Here is a 26,782-nt window from a genome sequence, read left to right as displayed (position 1 = left end):
CAGAAGCTACGTATCAATATCAATGCCAGCTAGTTGAGAAAGAAGCCATTGCTTTGGCTGTTTTAAGCTTAGCCCAATTATTCTCAAAGGGTCTCTGATGTATGATGAGTTGCTTCCTACCTTTTTGTATATAACTTTTCAAACCTAAGGTCTGAAGTACTAGAACCTAACTGGAAGCTAATTTCTGTGTAATATGTGTTTTAGCGAAGATCTGTATAAAAGTCTCTTAACCAAGTGCAGGGATCATCTACTCTAAACTTAGGTTAGAAAGCTCTTCAAAGCATCAAATCACTGTAAAGACGATAGGACTTGGACTATATATAGCCCAATCTCTCACTGAGGGTAAGTGAGGTCCTGACATTTAGGAAACTTCCATATAGGTCTAGATCATTGATCCTAAAAGTTGGAGTAGGGAAAAAAAAAAGAAAAAAGAGGGGGGAAAAGAACGGAAAGAAGAAGGCAAGCAACCAGATTTAAAACTTCACACTGGAACTGAAAAATCGAATAGTAACAATGGATTTATTTTCCATTTAAAAAGTTGGTGGTAATATAAATATTCTGACATTGTTCCTGGAACTAAAGAACCTGAACAAACTCATCCACCATGACTGGCCATAGATTGGTACCTGTCCATATATACGACTGGGTTTCTTCCCCCGACAGCTGAGCAAAGCCCATCTCTTATATTTCACGTTGCAGACGTGGACGTCATTGCCATTGCTCTCACCAAATGGGATGCCAGTACCTCCAAACACTAACAGGTTGTTTCCATGCAGCACAACTGGGAAAGAAGAAGCATGAATTTCATTTCCGTACTGGCTACTTGCACGGTACTTCCACATTAACCCAGGATAGCGGAAAAACTAAAAAATGTCTGCTTTAATGCTTTCAGAAAATAGCTCAAACCACTGACATATAACTACTGTAAGTTCTACAGAAAAAGATCTAATTCACACTGCATCACATGGCTCACTCTTTGATACGTGACATGTATTCAATGCACAGTTGTGGAATTCATGAAACATTGTATATAACAATACAGAATGATATGAACTACAATCCACCACTGCTGCTTAACACAGTTCAAGTACACAGTAGAGCAGAAGAAAATGAAGGCTCATCTTTGCCTTAGCAAAGACCCAGTGGGACTCAGGATGAAGGGATAAAAGGATCATTCTGTTTTTTTCCAGGGGAATGATCTCTACATGTTAAATTATAGTTTCTGTCATCTTAATCCTACACCTGATAAAAAGAACATGAATATCCTGCTGGCAACTTTCTGTTCCTGTCATCAAATACACTTGTATATTCTTTCTCTTATGGCAAATATTCTGAAAATACAGCTACTGTATCATTTCAATGATTTTTTTTTTAAAACCAGTTCTTCAATTGATAGTGTTAGAGTCAACAGCAGGAGCTCTAGAGACAGTGAAAGCTGGGTTTTAAGTCTCATGTGACCTCAGGAAAGTTATTTAATCTTTTTAAATTAATCTTTCCAACAACCCTATGAGGTAGGAACTATTATTCTCTTCTTCATTTTTATAGATGATGAAATAGAAAGTGGTGAAAGGTTTAAATAACTTGTTGAAGGTTTTCTAAAAAGAACCTTGCCAAGCTAGGGTTCAATCCCAGGCAGTCTGGCTCCAGACCCTACACTCACAGCCACTGTCCTCAGGGCCTCTCTAAAGCCTCAATCTCCTCATCTGTACAATGGCAAGAATTCCAGTGTTGGCACCATAAAGATGCTGTGAGGATTAAACAGATACCATGTGTGAAGCACTTTGCTCAACAGCTGTAAACCCCATTTGTTGATCTTCTACTACATTTTGCCAAGCTTATATATGATACTTTATGTTGTACCCCCTGAGATATTTATCCCATTTTATGGGTAAGGAACTAGAAGCAAAAAATCATTAGGCAAGTACGTGACATACAGCTAAATTCAAACTCAGGATGATCCAACTCACAATTGATTCTGAATACAATGCTATAGTATTATCATAGTGAGTCTACCCATTAACAGGGCTTAATCATATTACTATTATGATTTAGTATTCTTAAAAATCATTAACGAGAAAAACACCTAACACTGAACCAGACCTCTCGGATATTTCATAAAGCCCAAAGTTCAGAACTGCTTGCACTCACGTGACATAGATGCCAATTCTCGGGGCATGTAGCCATCTGTGCCCATCTGGTGCCATACTCCTGTAGCAAAATGATACCTCCAAAGCTCCCTGAAGAGAGGATAGTCTTCATTATCTGGCCCTCCTGATTCATCATAATCTGGGTTATAACCTCCAAACACATACAGATTGGTATTATCTGCCACACAACGATGTCCACTTCGTGCTGGTGGAGGTCTGTGGCCTAGGAGAGAAGAAGACAGTTTTCCACAGGTGGCCCAGCAGATTAAAAGCACACACAAAATTTGGTAACAAGCATTTTATCTTTAAAAGGTAATCAGGGAAAATTTATGATGTGGATGCACTTTTTTTAAACTAGGTTATTTTTTATGTTCACACATACTACTTAGGATTTTAAGGAGCTAGTCTCCATTTCTATTTCATAGAACTATTTTCAAATTTTGATAACTGTAAAAGGATTTTTCCCACGGGAGGCAAAACAGCATCATAAACTTGAGAAAATGGCTGGTAACGGAATTTTTCAAGAAAAGGAGGAGGAAGGGTTTAAAAATACAAAAGCTAAAAGGACGAATTTTCTACTTTCTTAGAGGAGGGAAAACACAGGCCAACTAAATTAAACTGAAAGTATTAGAGAACTACATAAATATAATCACAAATGTGAATGAGTCATGTATAAATAAAAATACACATACATAAAACCTGTGATTTTTCTACAATATATAATTATACACTTAAAAAGAAAACTGGCTTCAAAGAGTTATAGCAAAGTTTAGAATTTAAACACCACTCCAGGTATTATGGTAGTTAACAAAGAATATCCCTGTACTTATCTTAAAGAGCATCTTTCATCCTATTAAGAACTTTATTAAGAAAAGCTATTTCAGGGAATTCCCTGGTGGTCCAGTGGTTTGGATTCAGTACTTTCACTGCCGGGGCCCCAGGTTCCATCCCTAACTGGGAAACTAAGATCCCACAAACCATGCAAAAAAAAAAAAAAAGCTGTTTCTACAATCTGTATTTGCAAGCTCTCTGAAGTTTAAATTGTCAACTAGTTCACTAGAAGTTACTTTGATTATTTTAGAGTTAAAAAAACCCCCAAATTTATATTATTTCTTCTATCCTTACAATTTTTGTACCAGTCTACACAAATCCTTACATAGCTATAGAACCAAAGATGATTAAATATACACTGGAGTAAGGTACTAGGTTGTCTGTTATCCTAAAGACTTATCTACTTTCATATATTACGAATGGATACTAGTATAACATTAGTATTTATGACAATGCTAGACACCTAATAAACACTGTTATATAAACATTACCAGCCTAGTACAGGCCTCACATTTTTTTTTTTTAATCAAAATCCTACTTCCTATGGTATGCTTTGAAACAAGAACTGAAATGAAACTGCACAGATCTAGAAAAACTAAAAGCCAAATGAACAAACCACGCCATCGAATCACTCAAGTCCAACCTGTAGGTCCTGAGAAGTTCTCAAACAGCAATTCAGAGCCTTCCATGCTCCTTCACACTCCTGCCTATTTAAGTCTGCTCTCTGCTTGGAAAGCCGAGTCCTTCCTTTAGCCCTTGACCTGGTCTACCTAGCCTTCAATGTCTGGTGTGGCAAGACCTCAGGGCTCAGTCCATACAGCTCTCTCATCAATAAAACTCTATGGCCCGGGGAGTTCCCTGGTGGCCTAGTGGTTAAGATCCTGGGCTTTCACTGCCATGGCCCAGGTTCAATCCCTGGTCAGGAAACTGAGATACTGCAAGCTGTGTGGCACGGTCAAAAAAAGAAAACTTGTGGCCCTTACTGTTCAGTAGCACACCACTCAAATATCAGGATAGACGTGGACAATTAATAAGATGATTACATCATAACTAGGTAAGTACATAACAAATATAATATTACACAAACTATAATCAGTTTGGAGTTTACTCATGAGCTATGATTTATCTCAAGAGCTAAATTTCTATTTCTAAAAATCTTGAAGCAGAAAATGTGGTGTGGAAGGAAGAGCGATAACTTCTATAAATATCTAGATTTGAATCCAGGTTCTAACTACTTCCTTGAGCAAGTCACTGACCCTCACTGAGTCTCAGCCTGCTTTTGTATGAAGGAATATTATTTCCATACTTCACAGATTATACTTGCTATTTTCTTAAACTATGTTTATTGGTTAATATATGTATCTTCCTAGGAGGCAATCTTTTGCCTGGAAAATCCCATGGATGGAGGAGCCTGGTAGGCTGCAGTCCATGGGGTCGCTAAGAGACAGACATGACTGACCGGCTTCACTTTTACTTTTCACTTTCATGCACTGGAGCGGGAAATGGCAACCCACTCCAGAGTTCTTGCCTGAAGAATCCCAGGGACAGGGGAGCCTGTTGGGCTTCTGTCTATGGGGTCGCACAGAGTCAGACACGACTGAAGTGACTTAGCAGCAGCAGCAGCAGGAGCAGCAGCAGCAGCAGGAGGCAATAAACTATTTGAGGGAAACAGAACGTATTTGTATTTACCTTTCTATTACCAGGCCTAAGGAACACAGGAACTACTGAACAAATTTACAAATTTTAATTTTTCTCTATTCATTTCATTAATATTTATTTTTCTTCTCCAAATAAAGGGCAAAAATCACATACAGCAATTATTTCTCTATCACCACAACATCTAAAACAGAGATGTATAACAGACACTGGAAGTCTCATTGATATTAACTTCAGGTCAAAGTTAACAGTAACAGGGATGATCAGAACAGCATACAGCTCTCAGAGGACTTTGATACTTTACTTAGAATGAGATACAATTTAGGGGAGAGGGACTGGATTATGCAATGGTCTTCTTAAAACATAAATGCTTATAAGAATTAGCAAGACAAATTTAATGAAAAAAAACTCAACAGAGTTGCTATGGTCAACAGATAGGAACTCTAAGATTCTCTATAGTATCATTTGCTTGATTAGCTGGAACCAACAGAAATTTTTGAAACTGCTTTTGAGCAGATATGAAAAGACATATAGTATATTCCAGGATTTTCTCTAATGCACAGCAGAGAAGTCATTCCATTTTATGTTTACTGCCAACTATTTTTGAGACAAATATAACTTATATGATTAAAGGTTGAGAAGTCAATGAAAGGATGACTTTATATTTTTCCATTTATTTATTGAGCCAAAAATATTATTGGGCGCCTGCTATATGGCAGGTACTGCGCTAGGTGCTAAGGATACAATGGTAAGATCATTCCTCTTTCTGTCCTCTGGGCTCAGAGTTAGCCCTGTGCTGTCCAACACGGTGCCCACTAGCCACATACGACTGCCAAGCATCTGAAATGAGGCTAGTCCAGACTGAGTTATGTTTTAACTGTAAAATACTCCCTGGATTTAACAGACTTAGCATCCAAAAATGAATGTAAAGTTACTAATTTTTATATCTGAATATAGGTTAAGTGATATTTTTGATCTCCTGATCAAATAAAAATTAAGATTAATGTCACCTGTTTTTTACTTTTTTCATAAGGCTACTAGAAAATTTAAAATTTCGTGGCTCACATAATATTTATATCAAAAGCACTGGTCTAGTTCAATTGCTGGCTTCTGTAAATAATGCCATTATCTATGCAAATTAAGCTGCTGAGTTAGGAGCATCTGATCAATGTTTGATAAACATTAAACATCCCATCAAGAAGTCCTAGGGCTGGGAGTGAAGAGCTAACTATTCTTTCTCTCTAGTCAGTAACTAAAGATTTCTTTGGGTCTGGGTCAAAGGAACTATACACTTAAAGTTGTCACAGATGCAACAGGGTTACAACTGAGCTATACTGCTTTTCAAGAAGACTGAAACAATGTATACACCCAGCAATAGTGTATAGAAGTGCCTATTTCTTCATGCCCTCTTCAACCTTTTTAGTTTGTGCCAATCTGGTGGGTGAAAGTGAAGTCGCCCACTTGGTTCCGACTCTTTGCGACCCCACGGACTGCAGCCTCCCAGGCTCCTCCATCCATGGGATTTTCCAGGCAAGAGTACTGGAGTGGGGTGCCATTTCCTTCTCCAGGGGACTCTCCCGACTCAGGGATTGAACCCGCGTCTCCCGCATTGCGGGCAGACACTTTACCCTCTAAGCCACCAGGGAAGCCCAATCTGATGGGTATCAGACCAATTTGCATTTCCCTGATTATCGGCCCATTTGTACTTCTCCTTTGGGGAACTGCCTGATCATATATCCTTTGTCCACTTTCTTATCTACTGTATTGTCTTCTCACAGATTTGCAGAAAGTATTCTATTTCTTTCTTTCAGCCTACTCTGGTCTTTTAATTTTGTTTATGGTATTTTTTTAACATATGGAAGTTTTTGTACAATTGAATCTCTCAATCTTTTAAGGCTCCTCCTTTGCAACAACAGCAACAAAAGGCTCATTTGCTTTACATCTTACATTATAAGATTCCTCGTGCCCTTGTGCTCCTGTCGAGTCGCATCTGACTCTTTACGATCCCATGGACTGTAGCCCACCAGGCTCCTCTGTCCATGGAATTTTCCAGGCAAGAATACTGGAGTGGGTTGCCATTTCCTACTCCAGGGATCTTCTTGAGCCAGGGATTAAACCTGCATCTCTTGCACTGGCAGGCAGGATTCTTTTACTACTGTGCTACCTGGAAAGTGTAATTATAAGATTACTATTTTCATTTCTAATAATTTTTTATTTTGGTTTTTCATATTCAGAACCTGAATACATTCAAAACATATTTTTGTATATTTTATGAGGTAGGGCACTAATATTTCTCACAAAATGGATAGGCTGTTGTCCCTGAACCCCTTATGGAAAGCTATTCCTCCAACACTGAACTGAAAAGGTGTCTTTGAAGCGAGAGTAGTGTGTGCATGCCAAGTCACTTCAGTCATGTCCAACTGTACCATTACCCTTAATCTTTATTGAATACTACACTGACAAGTTCTAGAGTAGAATTAGGGAAATCTCAATATCCAGGTCTCATCACCATGGACACAAAATCTATTGCTCTTTAAGAATGCATACAATCAACATAAAGACTCCACACACTCTTAAATGCAAAAACTTGTAAACAGAATATAATATTTTAGCTTAATAAGCCTATCACTTACAAGATGAAGCCACCTCTTGATGTGCTATGAAACATTTGTGGTAAGGTCATTAAAAAAAAAAATTAAGACCTTTACTTCTAAAAGCATTAACTAGTTATAAATATATAGCTTAAAGGATGAATTCCGTTTAACTGGTTGCAGTTGTGTTCAGTCATGTCCAACTCTTTGCGACATCATGGACTGCAGCACGCCAGGCTTCCCTGTCCTTCACCATCTCCCAGAGCTTGCTCAAACTCATGTCCATTGAGTCCGTGATGACATCCAACCAATTTAACTGGTTACTTCTTTCCAAATATAAAGCCTACCATTACCTTTACCTGAGAAGACAGGTCTTCTGTTGTACACTTGGAAGCCTGGACTGTGCCAGCTGGCTCCCACCCCTGACTGGCAGGCAGGCCTTTTTACTACTCCCAGAGTCCAAGCTGCTCAGGCAAAGGCCATCCATTAACAGCAGCACACAGTATTCTTGGTTATGTAAGTGTCTCGTACTGCAGGGCTTCCATACCCTGTGTAAGACTTATATATAAGATCTGGCCTCTAAGAGCAGAGTAATCTTAAGTCTAAATTGGCAGGAATGAAAAACTTGGTCTGATAGACACTGGTGTTGCCATGAGTTCGTTTCAAGTGCTGAGCAAAGCGTACTTGTGATAGCTGTCACTACATACTGGCCTGGGTTTCTGGGCTCTGTTCAGTCCTGCTATTTATTAATACCTGTACCATTACTACACTGTTTTAATTACGACAACTCTGAAGTATCTTAACATCTAATGGGACAAATTCCCTGCTGTTACTCTTTTTCAAAACTTCTCAGCTACTTTTCTCCATGTACTCTTACACTGGGTTTTAGAATCAGTATGTTAAAATCTATGAGGCCCCTTGGGCAGATACCATCGTATCCAGGTGACCAAAGTTCACATCACCAGTAATGGGATAAATTAACACCACATGCAATGAAATGAACACAATATTACTTCAGTTGGTATTTCAGCCCAAAATGTATAAGCTGAATGTAATCATGAAAAAACACGAGAGAAACCCAAACTGAAGGACATACTACAATATGACTAGTCTGTACTGTTCAAGAATATCAATGTTAAGGCTAAAGATACATGAGAACTGAATGCAACACATGATCGGGGATTTTATTTTACTATAAAGGACATTTTTGGAAGAACTGACAAAATCCAAAATGAGGTCTGTAAATCTGATAATAGTGTTAATTCAGCCCATTATTTATAGTGTTAATTTCTGTTTTAATACTTGTTCTGCAATTACATAAGAGAGTATCTGTTTTCCAGGAACAGACACCAAAATATTTAGGGGTAAAGGAGTATTGTGTCTTCAGCTCAATCTCAAATGATTCAAACAGAAAAACAATATGTATATACATATGTATTACAGATAGAGAGGGGAGAAGGGAGAAGAAAAAGAAAAGAGAGGGAGCAAGATAAAGCAAATGTGATCAAATGTTAACATCTGTGGGATCCAGGTAAAGAATACAGGAAAATTTTATCATTCTTTTAACTGTTCTGTAAGTCTAAAATTATATAAAAAGAATATAATCTCTAGCCATTTATCCTCATCTTTTTGTATCATCAGTATGCTTTCATTGTTTTCTTGTTTTCTTTCCTACATATGTTAAAATTTTCTGTACAACTGTAAATAGACATCTTCTATTTTTTAATTCAGTTCAGTTGCTCAGTCATGTCCGACTCTGCAACCTCAAGAACTGCAGCACGCCAGGCTTCTCTGTCCATCACCAACTCCGGGAGCTTGCTCAAACTCATGTCCATTGAGTCGGTGATGCCATCCAACCATCTCATCCTCTGTCATCCCCTTCTCCTTCTGCTTCAATCTTGCCCAGCATCAGGGTCTTTTCCAGTGAGTTCTTCACATCAGGTGGCCAAAGTATTAGAGCTTCAGCTTCAGCATCAGTCCTTCCAATGAGTATTCAGGACTGATTGCCTTTAGGATTGACTGGTTTGATTTTTTAATTGGTTAATATATGGTCTGTAGCCCACCAGGCTCCTCTGTCCATGGGATTTCCCAGGCAAGAATACTGGAGTGGGTTGCTATTTCCTTCTCCAGGGGATCTTCCCAACCCAGGGATAGAACCCAGGTCTCCCACATTTCAGATGGATTCTTTACTGTCTGAGCCACCAGGAAAGCCCTCAGGCAATTGTTAATATACAAGAAGGTAATTCATCTTTAAAGTTTAAATTTTATCTAACTAATTTTCTAAATTCTAGTATTAGTTATCATTAGTTAATTATCTTGAATTTTATAGTAGATAATCATCCTGTTATTAATGGCAATTTGCAGCTCTTTCTAATATACATACCTTTTTTTCCTCCATCTTTTATTGTACTGGCTGAAACCTTCAGAACAAGGTTGAATGGTGGAGATGACAATGGGCACTTCTGTCTTGGTTTTCACTTTTTCAGAGGATACTGGTAATGTTTCACCATTATATATGAAATTTGCAATTGGTTTCTTATATAGTCTATCAATAAAACACTTTCTTTTATTCCTGGATGTCTACAAATTTTTTTGATTTAAAAGTCTTATTAAAATGTATATATAGAAAAGGGCAGATATCATAACCAGGAATGAGTATGATTTAAAATAGTCATTATTAAAATGTATATATAGAAAAGGGCAGATATCATAAGAGTATAGTTTGATGGATTTTAATAAAATGAATACAGAGTATCAAATTTTATTAAATGTGTTGATAACAGAAAAATCAAATTGTTTCTTTTAACCTTTTAAAGTACTATGTTCCACAGATAAACCCAATTTGATCTTTTCTTTATATTACCCCTGCCATCTTATATACATATATACATACATATATATATATACAGTTTTTTAAAAATCTGTCATTCTTTCTTATTGTTCCATTTTCCCACTTACCTAATCTTACTGAAATAATCAAGGTTTCTTTTTTCCTCAGTTGAGCTACCTACTATTACCCCCTAATATTCTTTAAAAACCCATAAGTTTGTATTTCTATAACAATACTAAGAGTAAACGAGGCCTGGAAAGAAACTTGGCTATTAACGGTGGTTACTTCTGGGAAGGGGAATAAGGTGAGGAGTAAAGATGTGAAATGGCATCTTGCTTTTTTAAGTTCTTTTATTGAGAAATATAAAACATGTATAGACATGTCAAATATAAGACATACATAATTATAAATGTATAGTTTAACAAATTTATCAGAAAGGTAACATGGAACCATCATCTAGGTCCAAAAATAGAATATTGCCAGCACACAGATGCCCCCCTTACCTGCCCCTTTTGATTACAACTCTCTGCATCCCATTGGCTTCACTTTTAGAGAAAATCTATTTCCTAACATTTTATAGCAATCATAAAACTTGCTTTAACAGCCTGATTATACCTAAGTATGAACCTCTACACAGTCCTGTTTATTTTGGCCTAGTTTTAAAGTGTATTTGTATAAAATAATACAGTATGTTTTCTTTCTGGGATCTTTCATTCACTATTGTGTTTCTGAGATACATCCATGTTGCTGGGCTTAGAGGTGGTCTGTTCATTTCCACTGCCAAATAGTGTATGTCTTTGTATGAATACATACCACAATTTACCCAGTCTATGCTGCATGAATGGACATTTGGCTTGTTCAAATCAGTGGTTCTTAATGTTGCTATAAACACTTTCGTACATGTTTTCAGGTGTATAGAGATCTATATTTGTTGGCTGTAAATGTAGAAATGGAATTTCTGAAGTCATAAGCTACGAAAATCTTTACTAGATAAGGCCTGTTTACAAATTATTTAGTATTAATGTCTTCAGTCTTTTAAATTTAGCATTCTTGTAGACCTAATTCACCATGGTTTTAATATGCATTTATCTCATTACTGATGAGGTAGAGCACCTTTTCTTGTTTACTGGCCAACTGGATTAATCCTTTCAGGAAGTGCCTGCTCCAGCCTTTTATACATTCTTGTACTGAGATGTCTTTTTCTGATTGATCTGTACAAATTTGTTATATATGCTTGAGATATGGACATTCATTTTTCACCCTATATATTTCCATATTAAATTTTAATAAGCATACATTATACCTATAAATCCTAAAACAAAAAATTATAAGATCTTTAGTACAGTTTTACTTTCTCCCTAGTTTATTTAAATCATCTGAAATGTTAGAGAATATTTCATATATATATATACACACACACACACATACATACACATGCATATATATTTTTTATTATTCTGTATATTTAGAAATCTTTTGTTATCAATTATACCAGGTTTCACAGTCCCTGTATTTCAATGTAACTCTAAAGTTTTACTGTGTTTTTTGCACATCACCACTTCTTGTGCCCAAATCTTCCCCTTTCTTGTTTTCCATTTTACTGGGAATACCTCTTCAAGTAATTTTCTCAAAAAAGGTGTTTCCCATACTTTCAGAGTATTTTGACCCCTATTTAAATATTCAAATATTAGTGAGGCTGGGTACAGTTCTGTGTTCAAAATAATTTTCCCTCAGAACACTGAAGGCACTTATTTTCTAGAAAACTATATTATATCCCAAACCAGTCTGATTCTTAATCTTAAGTCTTTCTATGTAGTCTGTTTTCCATCTTTGGAATCATAAGTAGTTCAGTAATGTACAGATAGATGCTTTTGCTTTTACATTTCTCTAGCTTGTTCCCTGGTAGGCTCTTTATACTTGAAAATTCAGTCTTTCTTCAGCACAGGAAAATATTCTTTCTTTATATTTTCTCTTTCACTGTCTTTCCATATGTACCTCTATAAAATGACTATTGGATCACTTAAATCTATCCTAATAGCATAATTTTCCTAATGTACTTTCTCTTTCTGTCCTGTTGCTTTATGGTCTGTAAATTTCCCCTACTTTAGTTTTGTAAAAATTGGTCTTAAGTCTGTGTACTATTTGAGTTGGACACAACTGAACGACCTCACTTTCACTTTTCAGTTTCATGCATTGGAGAAGGAAATGGCAACCCACTCCAGTGTTCTTGCCTGGAGAATCCCAGGGACGGGGGAGCCTGGTGGGCTGCCGTCTATGGGGTCACACAGAGTCAGACACAACTGAAGTGACTTAGCAGCAGCAGCAGCAGCTGTGTACTATTTAACTAACTGCATTTTATTTCAGCAATCAAATTTCAATTGGAACTAATTCTTTAACCACTCCTTTTTTTCTGCACAGCAGTTACATTTTTATTTGTAAACCCAATTTTCTCTTGATTCTGAGGGAACCTGCTGTGATCAGAACTTCCTCAAGTTCCATTCTGTTTCCTTGGTATCTCTATTTCCATAGTCAGCTGTTTCATTTACTCAGCTTACTAATCTTTTTTCAGGTTTTGTTGTTGTCCAGTCGTTCAGTAGTGTCTGACTCTTTGTGACCCAACTGAGCATCCCAGGTTCAGCAGCACTCCAGGTTCCTCTGCCCTCTACTATTTCCCAGAGTTTGCTCAAATTCATGTCCATTGAGTTGGTGATGCTATCTACCCATCTCATCCTCTGCCACCCCCTTCTCCTTTTGCCTTCTACATCTTTCTCAGCATCAGGGTCTTTTCCAATGAGTCTGCTCTTCAAAATAACAGATTTCTTCTACAGTTGTATTACTCTGTCTCCAAACTTCCAAATGGGAGATATGTTTGACTGTGGGTCTCTGCAGGTATGTGGTATACTCACAGACAGGTTTCTCTTTAGAAGTGGAGGGAAAAAAAACAGTTTTTCCAAAATATTTTGATGGTACAGTCATTTAACATACCTCAGTCTTCAGTGGTGCTCACTTTCTTCTCCCACATTCCGTCCACCTCACCCAATCTGTTGTGGAGATCCACTACCTAAAGCTCTGCTTTGCGTTCACACTCTCCAATCCCAGGTCCACTGTCTGCTCAATCCCCCCTCCAACAAATCCCCTACTTTGCTTGAAGAACTGTCCTCAGAGCAAAAGCCACTGCTCTTCCTCGCTGGCTCAATGGTAAAGAATCTGCCTGCCAATGCAGGAGGTGCCGGTTTGATCCCAGGGTGGGGAAGGTCCCCTGGAAAAGGAAATGGCAACCCACTCCAGTATTTTTTTCTTGGGAAATCCCATGGACAGAAGAACCGGGCAGGCTATAGTCCACGGGGTGGCAAAGAGTTATGTTTAGTTATGTGACTAAACAACAACAATAACAAAGCCATTGCCAGGGAGGGAGAGAAGAAGTAGAGGAAATAAAAGTTTTGAAGGCAGTCTCTTAATTATTCGCCCTGATGTTCCATTTTCCCCCAACCTTCTCCTTCCTCCTACACCTGCTGGTTCTAGGCTTAGAGTTTCAGGAAAGAAGTTCCATTAAGAAATTCTGTTTCAGCATGCAGCAGGAGTACCTACTTGGGGTTGCATTTTATTCTGTTCTGGTTTCTCAATCATTATAATTCCAACTGTTTTCTATTACCCTGAAATCCCACCAATTTTCTGGTATTATAACAATAGCAAGAATGACAGCAGCTACCATTAAGTCAATACTGGCTGAACGTAAAAGCTCTTGAGTGCTTTGCACATATTACCTCTCTTGATACTCACAGCAACCCTAGGAAGCTGGTATCATTATCATTATCCTAATTTTGCAGATGAGGAAATAGAGGTTAAAAAAAAAAAAGAATAAGCAACTTGCCCAAAGTCACACAGTTGGTAAAAGCCAGAGCCTGGATTCAGACAAGAGTAATCTGGCTTCAAAGCCTCCCTTTACTGTTTTTCAATACAATTATGATTCATTCTTTTTTATATGTCTGTTTTGTAATTTTCAGTAATATATGAGAAGTATGGGAGAGGAAATGGGTATAATCAGACCATCATTTTGCAATGAAAACACAGTCTTCACTACACTGATATTGTTTTCACACTACTTTTTACATGGGTAGAAACTATCTTTTAGAAAAGATACAGGATCTAGTGAAGGAATCTAGTGACAGAAAATGAGTACCATGAAACTGTTTCATCAGAATCAAAAGAGGTAATGTGTAGGAGTCCCAAAATGAGATGCTTAAAAGTGGCAATTTCAAGAGTATAGATAACTTAAAAAAAAAAAAACTAAGGAAACACTAAACTGCATTTTCATATTCTCAGCAACTCATTAGTTTGCTGTCACTATCACCAGAAGGAAGTCAAAAATGTACTAAAATTTTAGTCCCATCCTATTCTCTTGACAGCAGCTTTACAAATAACAAATTCAACTCAAATACATATGATACACCTACCACATGCACTGTGCTACAAACTGAAGATTAAGAAATGAAAGGCAGTGTTCCACTGTCCCTGCCCTTACAGAGCTTACAGTCTACGGCAGGCACAAAACAAGTAAACACATGACTAGAACTCAGTGTGATCAGTATTATGATACAGGCAGCTACACAGAGGGTGCAATCAAAACAAAGAGGCAGGCTTCCAAAGAGGTTTCCCTAGAAATAACTCTTAGACTGAGTGTCCAAGGACATGCTTTTATTGGTTTCGGAAGTTTAAACTGAATTTATTATCTTTTCCCTCAACCTGCCCTTCCATCCATCTAATAACAACACCTGGTAAAGAGAAAATGGTCCACACAGAAAGCTGAAGCTTTCTTGGCTTTTCCCTCCTCCTCTTCAAGTGGTCACTGAGTCTAATTCCACTTCATTACATTTTAAATCCATTACCTACTCTCTAGTCCTACTATATATAACTACCTTAGTTGAAATCTCCATCATTTCTCACCTTGATAACTCTAGCAACCTTGTAACTGGTCTTCCAATTAAATCTCTTTGCTAGTTAAATAAACTGATCCTAAAAACTCCTCAGGGACGGTGCCCAACTTGATCTGGACCCTCTCCAGCTTCTATCCGCACTCTTTCCCACTCTGCTCCACTTCCTACAGTTCCTCTGAAAGACCGTACTCTGTTCTGCCTAACTGCCTCTACTCAAGCTGCTTGGTCCCCATGAGGTGAGATGTCCCAACCCTGCCCTGTTAACACCTACTCAGACTGCTCGTGTATCTCTTCTGAAAAGGCATCCTGATGACTTCCCTTCCTCTGTCCTTCCCACATGTTGAGTCAGGTACCTCTTCTTGCGTTCCCACACCATACTACCTCATCACGACATTTACCACAAAGAATCACACGTTCAAATTATTCTGTAATTATTCCTTTACCTGATTCTCTAGTATCTAGATGACTGAGATAGCACAGAGCCTGTTACCCTGGAGGCAATCAAAAAATACTGAAAGAATGAAAGCATGAATGAACGAACAAGGTTAGTTAAGTCTGTGAAATCTGATGAGATAACAGAAGGAGATAATGGAGAGGACAGAACATTGGAGTAATACCCATCTTTAGTGAGCAGGAAGAGAAGAAGCTAGTATAGGAAACGGAATGAACAATCAAAGAGGTTGGAAGAAAACATCTCAGATTGTACATCAAAGTATAACCCAAAAAGAGAGAAAAATTTAAGAAGGTGCAGGTGGTCAACAGATCAAACACTACAAACAGGTCAAAGGTGAGAAATAAGACAAGGCCCTGCGTCAGGGGCGGCCACTGGGGGGTCCTGATGTTGCTGGTGCTGAGTTTAGTCCCCTCATTCTTCTCAGCACAGTCAGTCCATCTTCCTCAGCCATTTTTTGAGGCAATTTAGGGCTTACAAAAATAACCAAAGGTATGAAACTTACCTGTACTAATCTCTTTTTTCTGTGATTAAAACATTGGAAAAGAGAGAATATACGAAAGAAAATAAAATCCCACCAACCAGACAAAATGTTATTTCACCATTTCCTCTGTTTTTTTTATGTTTATATTTGTACAAAATTAATATCATATTGAATTTTATATCCTAATTACACAATTGCTTAATTATACTTAAGTTTAGTCAGCCCAAGTTAGCTTTCTCATTATAAATCAATAAATTAGCATTTTAATCTTTTAAATAGGAAAAAGAAAAATTATGTTATAGAATTAGATGTACTGCTTGGCCACATGTACACAATGGTTTTTTGTGTTTTTTTGGGGGTCACATAACACTAAAATTACCTCTTAGTTTCTATTAATACAATTATTTTTGCTAGAAGATAGCATAGCAGGAATTCCCTGGTGGTCCGGTGGTTATGACTAGGTGGCTTCATTTCCATGGCCCAGGTTCAATCCCTGGTCGGGGAACTAAAATCCCACAAGCCATGCAGTGCAGCCAAAAAACAAAAGAAAAGAAAAAGAGAATTCTTAAAAAAGGTAGCATAGCACCCTCTGTATCTTATCTTGACCTATTTATATTTTCATGATCTGGAGCTTGGCTGCTGAAAATAGATTAGGCACTAGAAACAAGAAACATCTTTAGCTGCTGCAGGACTTTTTTCTAGACTTTTTTTTTTAAATAATCTCTTTAGGCAAAATTAGATAAATTGGCTTTTAAATAAGGTCTAAATTATAATATTAAGAATGCTTGTCTGAGAATTTTGTTATATCTAGAAAAATAGTGTGAACCAGAGTTTTCAACCCTCTTCTGAGATTTTCTTTTTTTCAGTAGGAATATGTTTTATTGAAAAAAAAAAAAAAACAGAAAGAATGAAACCTAAAAGTAAGGTTACTAGGTCAAAGGATGTGAACATTTTTAAGGCTTTTGATACATACTGCCAAATTAAATCCAGAAAGGCGGTGTTAAAATTGTACTTCCTTCAGTATATGAGTTTGGATTTCCCCATACCATTGCAACACTGAGTACTTTTATTTTTAGTCTTCGCTGACCTAATAGGCAAAAAATCTTATTATTTCAGTTATATTTATAACAATAGTGAAACATCTGCTCATATTTATTGAGCTTTTTATTATTTTTTATTTATTGTTCATGTTCTTTTGCCTATTTTTCCAATGGGTATTTGTTTTTAAACTATTGATTTGTAAGAGCTCTTTATATATTCATGATACTAACCATTTGTTACAAATATTTCCCCCTTTTATCTTTTTATTAATTGCTTCTGACATACAAATTAACAGTCATATAAATTGTATTTCTTCCTTAAAATCATATTTAGAAAAGCATTTCCCATACCCTTATTTTATAAATTATTCAAAGTTCTTTTTAATATATTTACAGGGGAATAACACTGATATCAGTGAGATGATTTTATTTCTACCATCTAATACACATGAAGTGATTCTAACTTCCCAAAACTTATAATTACAATTCCAACAGTGCTCAATATGAAATACAGGTTTAAAATTAAAATTCTAGACTTTCCTTAATCCAATTTTAGCTGTTCAGACAATTTTTAAAAACCAGAGTTTCGAGTTTAAAAAATTCAAAGCTCCCTTTAACCCATACGAAGCACATATCTCTTGCTAGTTATCACCCACCTCTCAAAAACCTGTTAGGGATCCTTATGATGGGACAGGACTGAATGAAGCGCCTCCTAACTGGGTCCCATCGTATTTTCTTCTTACCTGTTACCACAATTATCAGCAATAAGTCAGACACATACAACACATGGCAAATAATACATAGCAACTGTAGTTATAAAGACAGAAAAACAGGAAACAAAACAATACTTGAATACAGAAAGAAATGATGTAAAGTAGCATTTAACCCTGTTTTGGAAGTCAAAACAAAATCAAATTAATATATAAGCAGTGATGAAGGTTTTCAATTCATCCCCAAAAGAATATGAACAATTATGTGCACCATTTTTCAAAAGTCTGGTTCAATAGAACATGCATTCAATAATCACCAATGCCATCTTGTGGCAAAAATTTACCAGGAGCTTTATAAACAGATCAGAAACGATGACATTTTTAAAAGTCAGTGAATGTTAAAAAGGGAGCTCTTACTAAAACTAATTTGATATAACGTAGGCTCCTGTTCTTTTCTGGGTTTGGTAATTCTTTTATCAGTTTTATGGTTAACAGGATAAAGCAATGGGCATCATTCTTTAAATATGAAATAAGCTGAACTCGCTAAATTAAAATTTTATGATAGCAAACGAATAAAACAAACATTTAACATTTGACAATTCCACTGTGGGGGGAGAAAAATAAGGAAAATTTTCTATCTTCACACGAAGCAAATTAACTGCACATTAATCCCGATATAAAACTTGTTTTCTTATAATATAGAAGAAAATGCAAAGTGTTAATGGGATAATTTTGTCTCTTCTCAAAGTTTTGATAGGTCCCAAAGACAGCTCTTATAGGCAATAAAAACAATTAACATTAGTATTGAATTTAAAGTTTACAAAGAGCTTCTATACATGTTATCTCATTTGATCCCCACAATAAGCCTGTATGGATTCAACAGTCATTTCATTAAGCACCTGCTCTGCTGTGAGCCCCAGGCTAGGCTCCACGGTAGCCAGAGGAGGCTATGACTCCTAGCCTCAAGAACTCATGGTCTTCTGAGGAAGGCAGATGCCTAAACAAATAATTACATTACAGTGAGGTAACTGCTATAACAGGGGCAATAAAAACACTTCAAGGTAGATATTATCATTTTAATTTATAAGTAAGGAAGCTAAAAAAAAAAAACATTAAGTGACTTAATGCCAAAGCCAGGAGTCAAGCCTGGGCAGTCTGACTCTTAATACATGCCTTCTTTCTACTACATCACACTTAACCTGTCTCAAATTCCTTAGAAAGCATATAGTTTTTTATTTTGGCAGCTGGAAGTATCTTAGATGTAGCACTTGTATGTAGAGATACACAAATTCTGCGTAATGAAATGGCATTACCTGTACATGTATACTTAATATTGTGGAGGAAACAGACGTGTGGGCAAAGGAAATAATTATTTATTTTGCATGGAGTTTATCTGTTAATCCTCTAAGTCTTTTAAATCAGTAGTTCCCAAATGTTGGCCTATGGACCACTGCTGGGCTAAGGTAAAGATTTACCAGAACAACACAAAATGAGAAAAATATGGACAAGGCAGTGAGTTTTTTAAATGCTAAAATGTTCCATTTAAAAATCTATCCTTTTTTCAGAAATTAGCAACTTCTGTTATTAAATATTCTTTTGTGAGATGAAGGTGATAAAAAATGGTAGCTGATTTTGTTTTTTAATATCCTTTCTTGGAAAAACAGAAATTTTGCAAGCCTGTTTGTATCCCCAAATAGATACATATTTTTAAATTTATAGGTTTATGGCATCCAAAGATTGGAGAACCACAGCTTTAAATCAATACAATACTTGTCGATCACTCATAAGTCCAACATTGTAAAACCACACTATCAAAGGATACATAAGATGCATAAGAAACTTCCCTTGCCCTCAAGGAGCTTATATTCTAATTAGGGAGACAAGACAAACACATAAAACAATTAGATAGCAATACGAGACAAAATATAACAAGTGATTAGCTTAAAATTTGACATCTTTATGTATCAAAAGCATTGAAATGTACATACCCTTTGACCCAGCTATTCCACTTCTAGGAATTTATTCCTAAAGAAACAATTAATGATGCATGGAAAGATGTATGGACAAAGATACTACGGTATTATTTACAATGGTAAAAAATCTGAAACACTTTCAGATTCCAATCATAGGGAGATGGCTAAGTAAGTATGCTAAGTAAACATACTTAAATATATTCACATTCTACGCACCACTAAAAAAATACATACAAGAGTATTTACTAACATGAGAAGACATTCACAATATATTGCAAATGAAAGGTACAGGTACAAAATAGCAGTAGCGTATTATATCATATTAACAAAGAAAAAAGTATATATAGTCATGAAAAATTCAGGCAGGATATACATCAGATTTTAATTGTGGTTATCTTTGGGCAGTTATTAAGAGCAATTTTGTTTTCTTTTCCTAGTGCTGTCTCTATTTTCCAAGCTTTCTCATTGAGTAGGTATTACTTTTGGACTAGAAGAAAAACAATACCATATTACTAATTTTTTCTGAAGCAATGATAAGAAAATACCATAAAGAAACATATCAAAGTGCTAACAGTGGTTATAATTCAGGTTGAGGATTATCACTCCTTTTATATTATCCTAAACTTCTAAGACATACATTATTTTATAGTAGAAAAATATAAAACAAATTTAGATAACAGTGAGGGAGTAATACTGAAAATTACTGAACCAAAGTTGTAATCAAAAATTCTTTTTGATGTTTTTTCAGAATTTGTCATACATCTTTGGCGTGCTTCTCTGTCAGCAACCAACATAAGTCTGTCAAAGGCACAGGCTAATATTGACTCTGCAGAGGGTTATTCAGGCGAAGTAGGCACTAACTTCAGAAGCCTGTTTTCTTCCTTTAGCCAAAGAGCAGATAAAATGAGAAGTCAGCAACATACCAAATATATCTTTCCGATTTCAAGTAAACATATTCCTGAAATTTTGTTCATTGAAGCTTTAATTTTTATATATTTGAGTGTCAATCTTCATTTGTGATTGCTTCTACTCTTCAAAACAAAAACCATAATTTTCCAATCATTTCATCAAGATTTTATTTTTGGCTAGCTTTTAAGTTTTTCCTGTTTATTTACTGTACAATAAATATGATGTAGTCATCAATAATCAAGACAGTAGGCTGAGCACATTGCAAGCAACTCCCCTCTCCCCAAAACCTCACAAATAACACAAAAGCCATTTTAAAAAATATATAATCAAAAAAGAACAAGAAATGGTCTTAGTCAATCACTGAAAAATGAAAAGGTGATAGAATCAGCTTAAAGGAGGTTTATCACAGTCCTACACACCCAGAGTAGAGGGCTATTGCAAGTGATCTGAACAGCCCTCAGAGTAAACTAAATAAGCCCAAAGGTGAAAGCAGAAAGAACAGAAATAATTTACAGAATTTCAGCATAACTGGTTAGGAGTCGTTGCTTCCAGATAAGAACAATGGCATCAAACTAGAAAGGTGTCACTCCCCAGGTAGGAACAATGAGTATGCAAACACTTGGATCAAAAAGACAGGACAGAGCTCTGGGTGGATATTAAATCCTAGGAAAAAGGGGACAGACAATGGAGAAGACTGGCAATTGCGTTTTCCATCTCTACCCACAGTCAGTGGAGACTCGCTGCAGTGAACAGATGTAACATTCACAGGAAGGCTAACAAGGACTCTCAAAGAAAGACGAGTGAGCACAAAACCAAGACCCAAACATGAAAAAGGTATTAATGTTACAAAAAGAACTCACACCCAAAGAAAGAGAGCTAACAAATTAAACAGAGTAAGACCTTAGATTAGGTACAATTACTATCCTGAGATATATCAGACAGCAATACATTTATTTAAGAAGAGATAAATTGGAACTTTTAGAAATTAAATTTTGATCATTTAACTAAAAAAAAATTAATTAAGGATGAAAAAAAAGAACAAATTAAGTTACTAGTTTAAAAGATGGAGCCAAAGAAATTCACCTGAATACAGTATAGAAGGAAAAAGAGGTGGGAAGCATTTTAATAAGATATAAAAGGAAATTGAGCAATTATTATAAAAATTCCACCTGCTTTTTTTTGCAGAAACAGACAAGCTAATATGAAACTTAATATGGAAACACAAGGAACTCATAAAACCAAAACAATCTTGAAAAAGAAATGAACTGGAAGACATACTTCCTGGAGTCAAAGCTTACTGCAAAGACATAGTATTCAAAACTGTAGTTCTGGCATAAGGATAGACATGTGTATTAATGGGACAGAATTAAAAGAGTCTACAAGTAAATCCATATACATCTGGTCAATTGACTTGACAAGGGTGACAAGATTACTCAATGAGAAAAGCATGATCTTTTCAACAAATGGTCCTGGGACAACTAGATATACTTTCAAAACTAGAAATCTGTATCAACTCAAACTCTCACTCAATTCTGAGAGTGAAATTAAGACATTCTTAAAATTTTTTTATTATTTTTTTTGGCTGTACCGCATATCTTGTGGGATCTTAGTTCCCCAACCAGGGATCAAACCCATAACACATGCAGAGGAAACATGGAGGTTTAAGGACCACCAGGGAAGTCCCTCCCAAGACATTTTTGAATGCACAGAGACACAAAATTTTTGCTTCTCTCAAGAGTTCTAGTGAAAGAATTACTCAAAGATATATATCTAGAATTTTTTAAAAATTCAGTAATAATCATCAAAGTAAAAGAAAAGAGTAAGCAGAGAAGTGCTGACTTACTAAATAAGTGTTTTAGTAAAACAAAAGCTTACTAACATTCAAAAGTATACTCTCAGGTGATACTGACAGAAATAATTGTAAGGGTAAAAAGAAGGGTTGGGAGAAGGGTAAGTTCATGAATGGTTAAAAAAAAAAAGATACAGAGGGTGACTAATATAGATATTGATGAAAAATATAAACTTAAGTATTATGTAAAAATTTTAAGATGGCTTCATTCCAAACATTTAAGGCAGACACAAATGCTTATAGAGAATAGAGAATCTCATTTATGAGACTAGTAGAACCCTCATATCAAAGTCTGATAAAGATATTAAGAATCATTAAGGTCAACATCTTTTAGAAACACAGGCACAAAAATTCTAAACAAAATATTATCAAATCAAAATTACATACAGAGGATAACACATCATGACTAAGTGAAATTTGTCCCCAAAATGTGAGACTGATAAAAAATTCAAAAATCAGTATAATTTACCACAAAAACAGAATAAAGAGGAAAAACTATACAATCATCTCAATAAATGCAGAAAAAGCATTTGATAAAATTAAACACCAAGCAAACTGGGAGAAAAAAAATAACTTACACTTACACAAAAACTTGTCCATAAATGTTCACAGACCAAAACCTGACCAACTTTCCAATGAATCAGAATGGGTAAAAAAACTGTGGTTCTGTCTATACCATGGCAGACTACTCAGTACCAATCAACTATTGATGGGGGCAACAACTTGGATGGCTCTCAAGGGAATTATGCTGAATAAAAAAAGCCAGCGTCAAAAGGATACATGCAAAAAAAAAGGTTACATGATTCCACTTATATAACATAACTGAAATGATGAAACTATACAGAGATGGAGGACAGACTAGTGGGTGCCAGAGGTTTGCCAGGGGAGGTGGCTGTGCCTGTACATGAGGGGCCCTTGTAAATGGATCTGTGCCGTATCTTGACTAGGTGGCCATGAAAATCCACACGTGACAAAATTACACAGAACTCAAAGCACGTGCATAGACACACACATGAATTAGTGCATATAAAACTAAGGAAATCTGAGTGAAGTAAGTTGATGGTATCAATGTCAATTTCCTGGTTGTGTTACTATGTGATAGCAACAAGATATTATCATCTGGGAAACTGGATGAAGGGTACATGGATCTCTCTGAATTATTCCTTACAACTGCATGCAAATTTACAATATTCCAAGGTAAAAAGTATGAAAAATAAAAACCAGAATGAAGAAGAAAAACCTAACTATGTTGATATGGAGCAGACTGCATTCAAAATGACATATCAGAAACAAGAATGAATATTTTAATAATCAGAACTATTGACAGAGAACTCGATCTAAGAATTCTAGTTTAGATGATATGGTCCTACTGCCTTATACAATTCAATATTCATAACGAATTTCAAAAGAGAAGCAAATTAATACAGTATTCAGAATCACTGCATGGTTGTGCAGACTGCTTACTGCATGAGAACTCCATGCCAAGTGGACAAATGGGAGCTGAAGTTCAGCCTGCACTCTACTCCTAAGGTACTCACAGAACCATGTCTACCTGTGCCGTGGTACACTTTGGGCTGACAGTGACCAACTTGTTAAGTAAATTACTTCCTTTTAAACATAAGAGAAATGACATTTACTGAGTATACACTCTATTCCCAGCATGTACATACATTCATTTTTAAACATCTGTCTTTGCCTTTCAAAATAAGATCTGAACCTGTATCGATTCTGCTGTGCTGCCTGGGTACAGAGTATTTCTTAGGAGGCTTTGGTTCTGCCTCAAATCCTTTTTGAAACAAAGCAGTGTATAAATTAATACAAACCAAAATATGAGTTACAGTGCTATTCTCTGCTGTGTTCCGGTTTAGTCATGCATTATGTGTATGTATATATGTCTGTATGTGTGTGTGTGAAAACAACTGTATTCCTTAATAAAAACACTCTTCCAAGAACTCATTTAGTCCTTACCACAACTCAGAGACAGACAAAAATTATGATCCCAAATTTACAGATGAGGAAACTAAGACACAGAGAGATTAAGTAATTTGCCCAAGGTCACTTAGCTAAGTAAGTAAGTAAAAACTCCAGGATTCAAACCCATGCAGTCAATAATGCTCATAACCACAATTCAATTTGGCACCTGAAAAAAGTATGTGTAATAGAGGCACTCGATAAATACTTGTTAAATGAATGAATGAATACTGAGGCAGTAATTCTCAACCAAAGGTACACTCTCCCAGCTCCTTAAACAAGTTACTCTCCTCTCCCAAGATTCTCCATTATACAGTCATTCCTCAATATCAACTGGGGATTGGTTCCAGGACCCCTTACAGATACCAAAATCCAAGTATGTTCAACTCCCTTATTCTATAAAATGGTTAAGGCTTAAGTAGGCATACAACCTACTCACACATCTTCCTGTATACTTCAAATCCTCTCTAGATTGATAATACCTAATACAATGTAAATGCTATGTAAGTAGTTGTAAATACAATGTAAATTATCTGTAAATAGTTGCCGGAGTGAAGCAGATTCAGTGTTTGCTATTTCGAACTTTTTATTTTCCCCAAATATTTTTGATCCGAGGTTGGCTGAATCCATGGATGTGGAACTCATGGACAGAGAAAGCTAACTGCATCATTATACTGCCACTTAACTAAGAATAAAACCATAGCAAGCCATTCCTAACTACTAGAGTAACTGTTAATACTTTCCATCCGTTAGGTTTTGGGAGTCAAACACTGTGAGGAGCAACTGTGCTGGCAACTTGCAGCTCACTCTGACTCTTTTCGGGCCTTCAAGCAGCGTGGAAGCAGCTGTTGACTGCTTGCTGGTTTCTAGTGAACTTCCCAGATACAGGCAAAGGAAATGTATCTTTAGGGAGCTAACAATATGGAGGCAAAAGCATCTATTTGTTCCCCCAGACATCAGATGTTATATCTGCTGTTTTTTAACCACATTCCTTATTTATTTTAAATGCTCCCATTTTCACATGTATCTGCTTATAAGCCAACTCTATAAATAAATGGTAAATGAATGAAAATTGCTGGTTCTCGCCTTTTTGTTGCTTGCCATTTCTATTGGTCATTAAAACATACTCATTTCCCTTGCCATGCTTCATTTTTCTGTTTGCTTTCACTTTAGTCTCTTTGCTCTTCTGACATTACCCCTCTAACACATGTAGCAAAAGGTAGGCCTATCATAGATTTCTTTTATTCTATAAAAATAATCACAGCACACTAAGAGAAATCTTCAAAGCTTAAGCTATTCTTTGTCATTTCAGTTTATATTATTAGTTATTCAAGTACTACTTTACTGAAAAAAATTGGGCTCGTTGGATGAGTAGTTTTGTCTTCAGAGGAGGGAGGGAGCACAGGGGGAGCTGTAACTAAACTGTTCCAAAAGGTAGCCGTGAAACCAGTGTTCATAAATGATACTATCCTTCCTTAGAAATAGTAAAAACAAAAGAGGCTAAAATTTTTACAGATTAAAAATTAATCAAAAAGTACTGTAATTCATAAACTTCTGTTAGATTGAAATACTATATCCGGATCTAACAAACAAAAATTCTAGGAACACTTCTAATTTAAAATAACATCATCACAGGCTCCCAAGACTTTGAAATAAAGTTTTAAATAAAACCCCCACCCTTTTGGACCAGTTTAATCTTTTGATAGGAAGGATATAACTATAAGCACATCACCAACTATATATATACTAGATGACCTCCAAAGCTCTAAAAATTCTACAATTTTCAACAGAATCAGAAAGGCTTTAATCTTAGAACTTACCCAGTGCAATGGTTCCTGAGATGCTGGACTAGATGGTTCATTGCAAGCTTATTAAAAAATATAAAAACAAAAAGCAGATTACCAGGTCCATTCCAGTAGGTCTGGTACATTAACTTTGGTAGGGAATTGGGTTCCACTGAGACTAATAAAAATTATGGCTCTTCCCAGAAAAATGCACATATATGTTCACAATTTTACATATGATATAATCCTCTGAAGACTATCCACAGACTTGTGAATGTATAGACCCCCCAAGTTAAAAAATTAAAAAGAATTTAGACCCAGAAAGTTACAATTGTTTTCAAAGGGTAGTTAAATGAAGAAGGAATGGATTTATTCCATATTCTACCAGAAGATACAACTGAAAAACTTTAGACCCAGAATATTATAACTGTCTTCAAAGGGTAGTATTCTACCAGAAAACACAACTGGGAGAAACTCAAAGTTGCAGCTGAATTTCAAATCTCTGTAACAATTAAAGACAACACATAATCTGACAGCTCTCTCTGCAAATAGGCAACCCATTAACTGAAGAGATCAAAATAAGCAGATCTCTTTAGAGATTTTTTTAAAAAAAAATTAGAGC

At 36.0% G+C, this 26,782-nt stretch overlaps 1 protein-coding gene across 1 annotated transcript in view; it reads right to left on the bottom strand.

The window, feature by feature from the left end:
• The window catches only part of KLHDC10 (kelch domain containing 10), a 56,673-nt gene that overhangs the window by 6,865 nt on the left and 23,026 nt on the right, over window positions 1-26,782 (bottom strand). The window contains exons 2-4 of the mRNA XM_052638898.1: window positions 17,621-17,707; window positions 2,149-2,370; window positions 627-781 (exon numbers count right to left, since the gene is read on the bottom strand). Coding sequence (XP_052494858.1) covers window positions 627-781; window positions 2,149-2,370; window positions 17,621-17,707 — 464 coding nt within the window. The remainder of the gene's footprint in view (window positions 1-626; window positions 782-2,148; window positions 2,371-17,620; window positions 17,708-26,782) is intronic.

The sequence above is a fragment of the Budorcas taxicolor genome, chromosome 4 (assembly GCF_023091745.1).
Source record: "Budorcas taxicolor isolate Tak-1 chromosome 4, Takin1.1, whole genome shotgun sequence".
Classification (NCBI taxonomy): Eukaryota; Metazoa; Chordata; class Mammalia; order Artiodactyla; family Bovidae; genus Budorcas; species Budorcas taxicolor.
The sequence above is the reverse complement of the archived record's forward strand: the minus strand, read 5'-3'. Positions and strand labels throughout refer to the sequence as shown.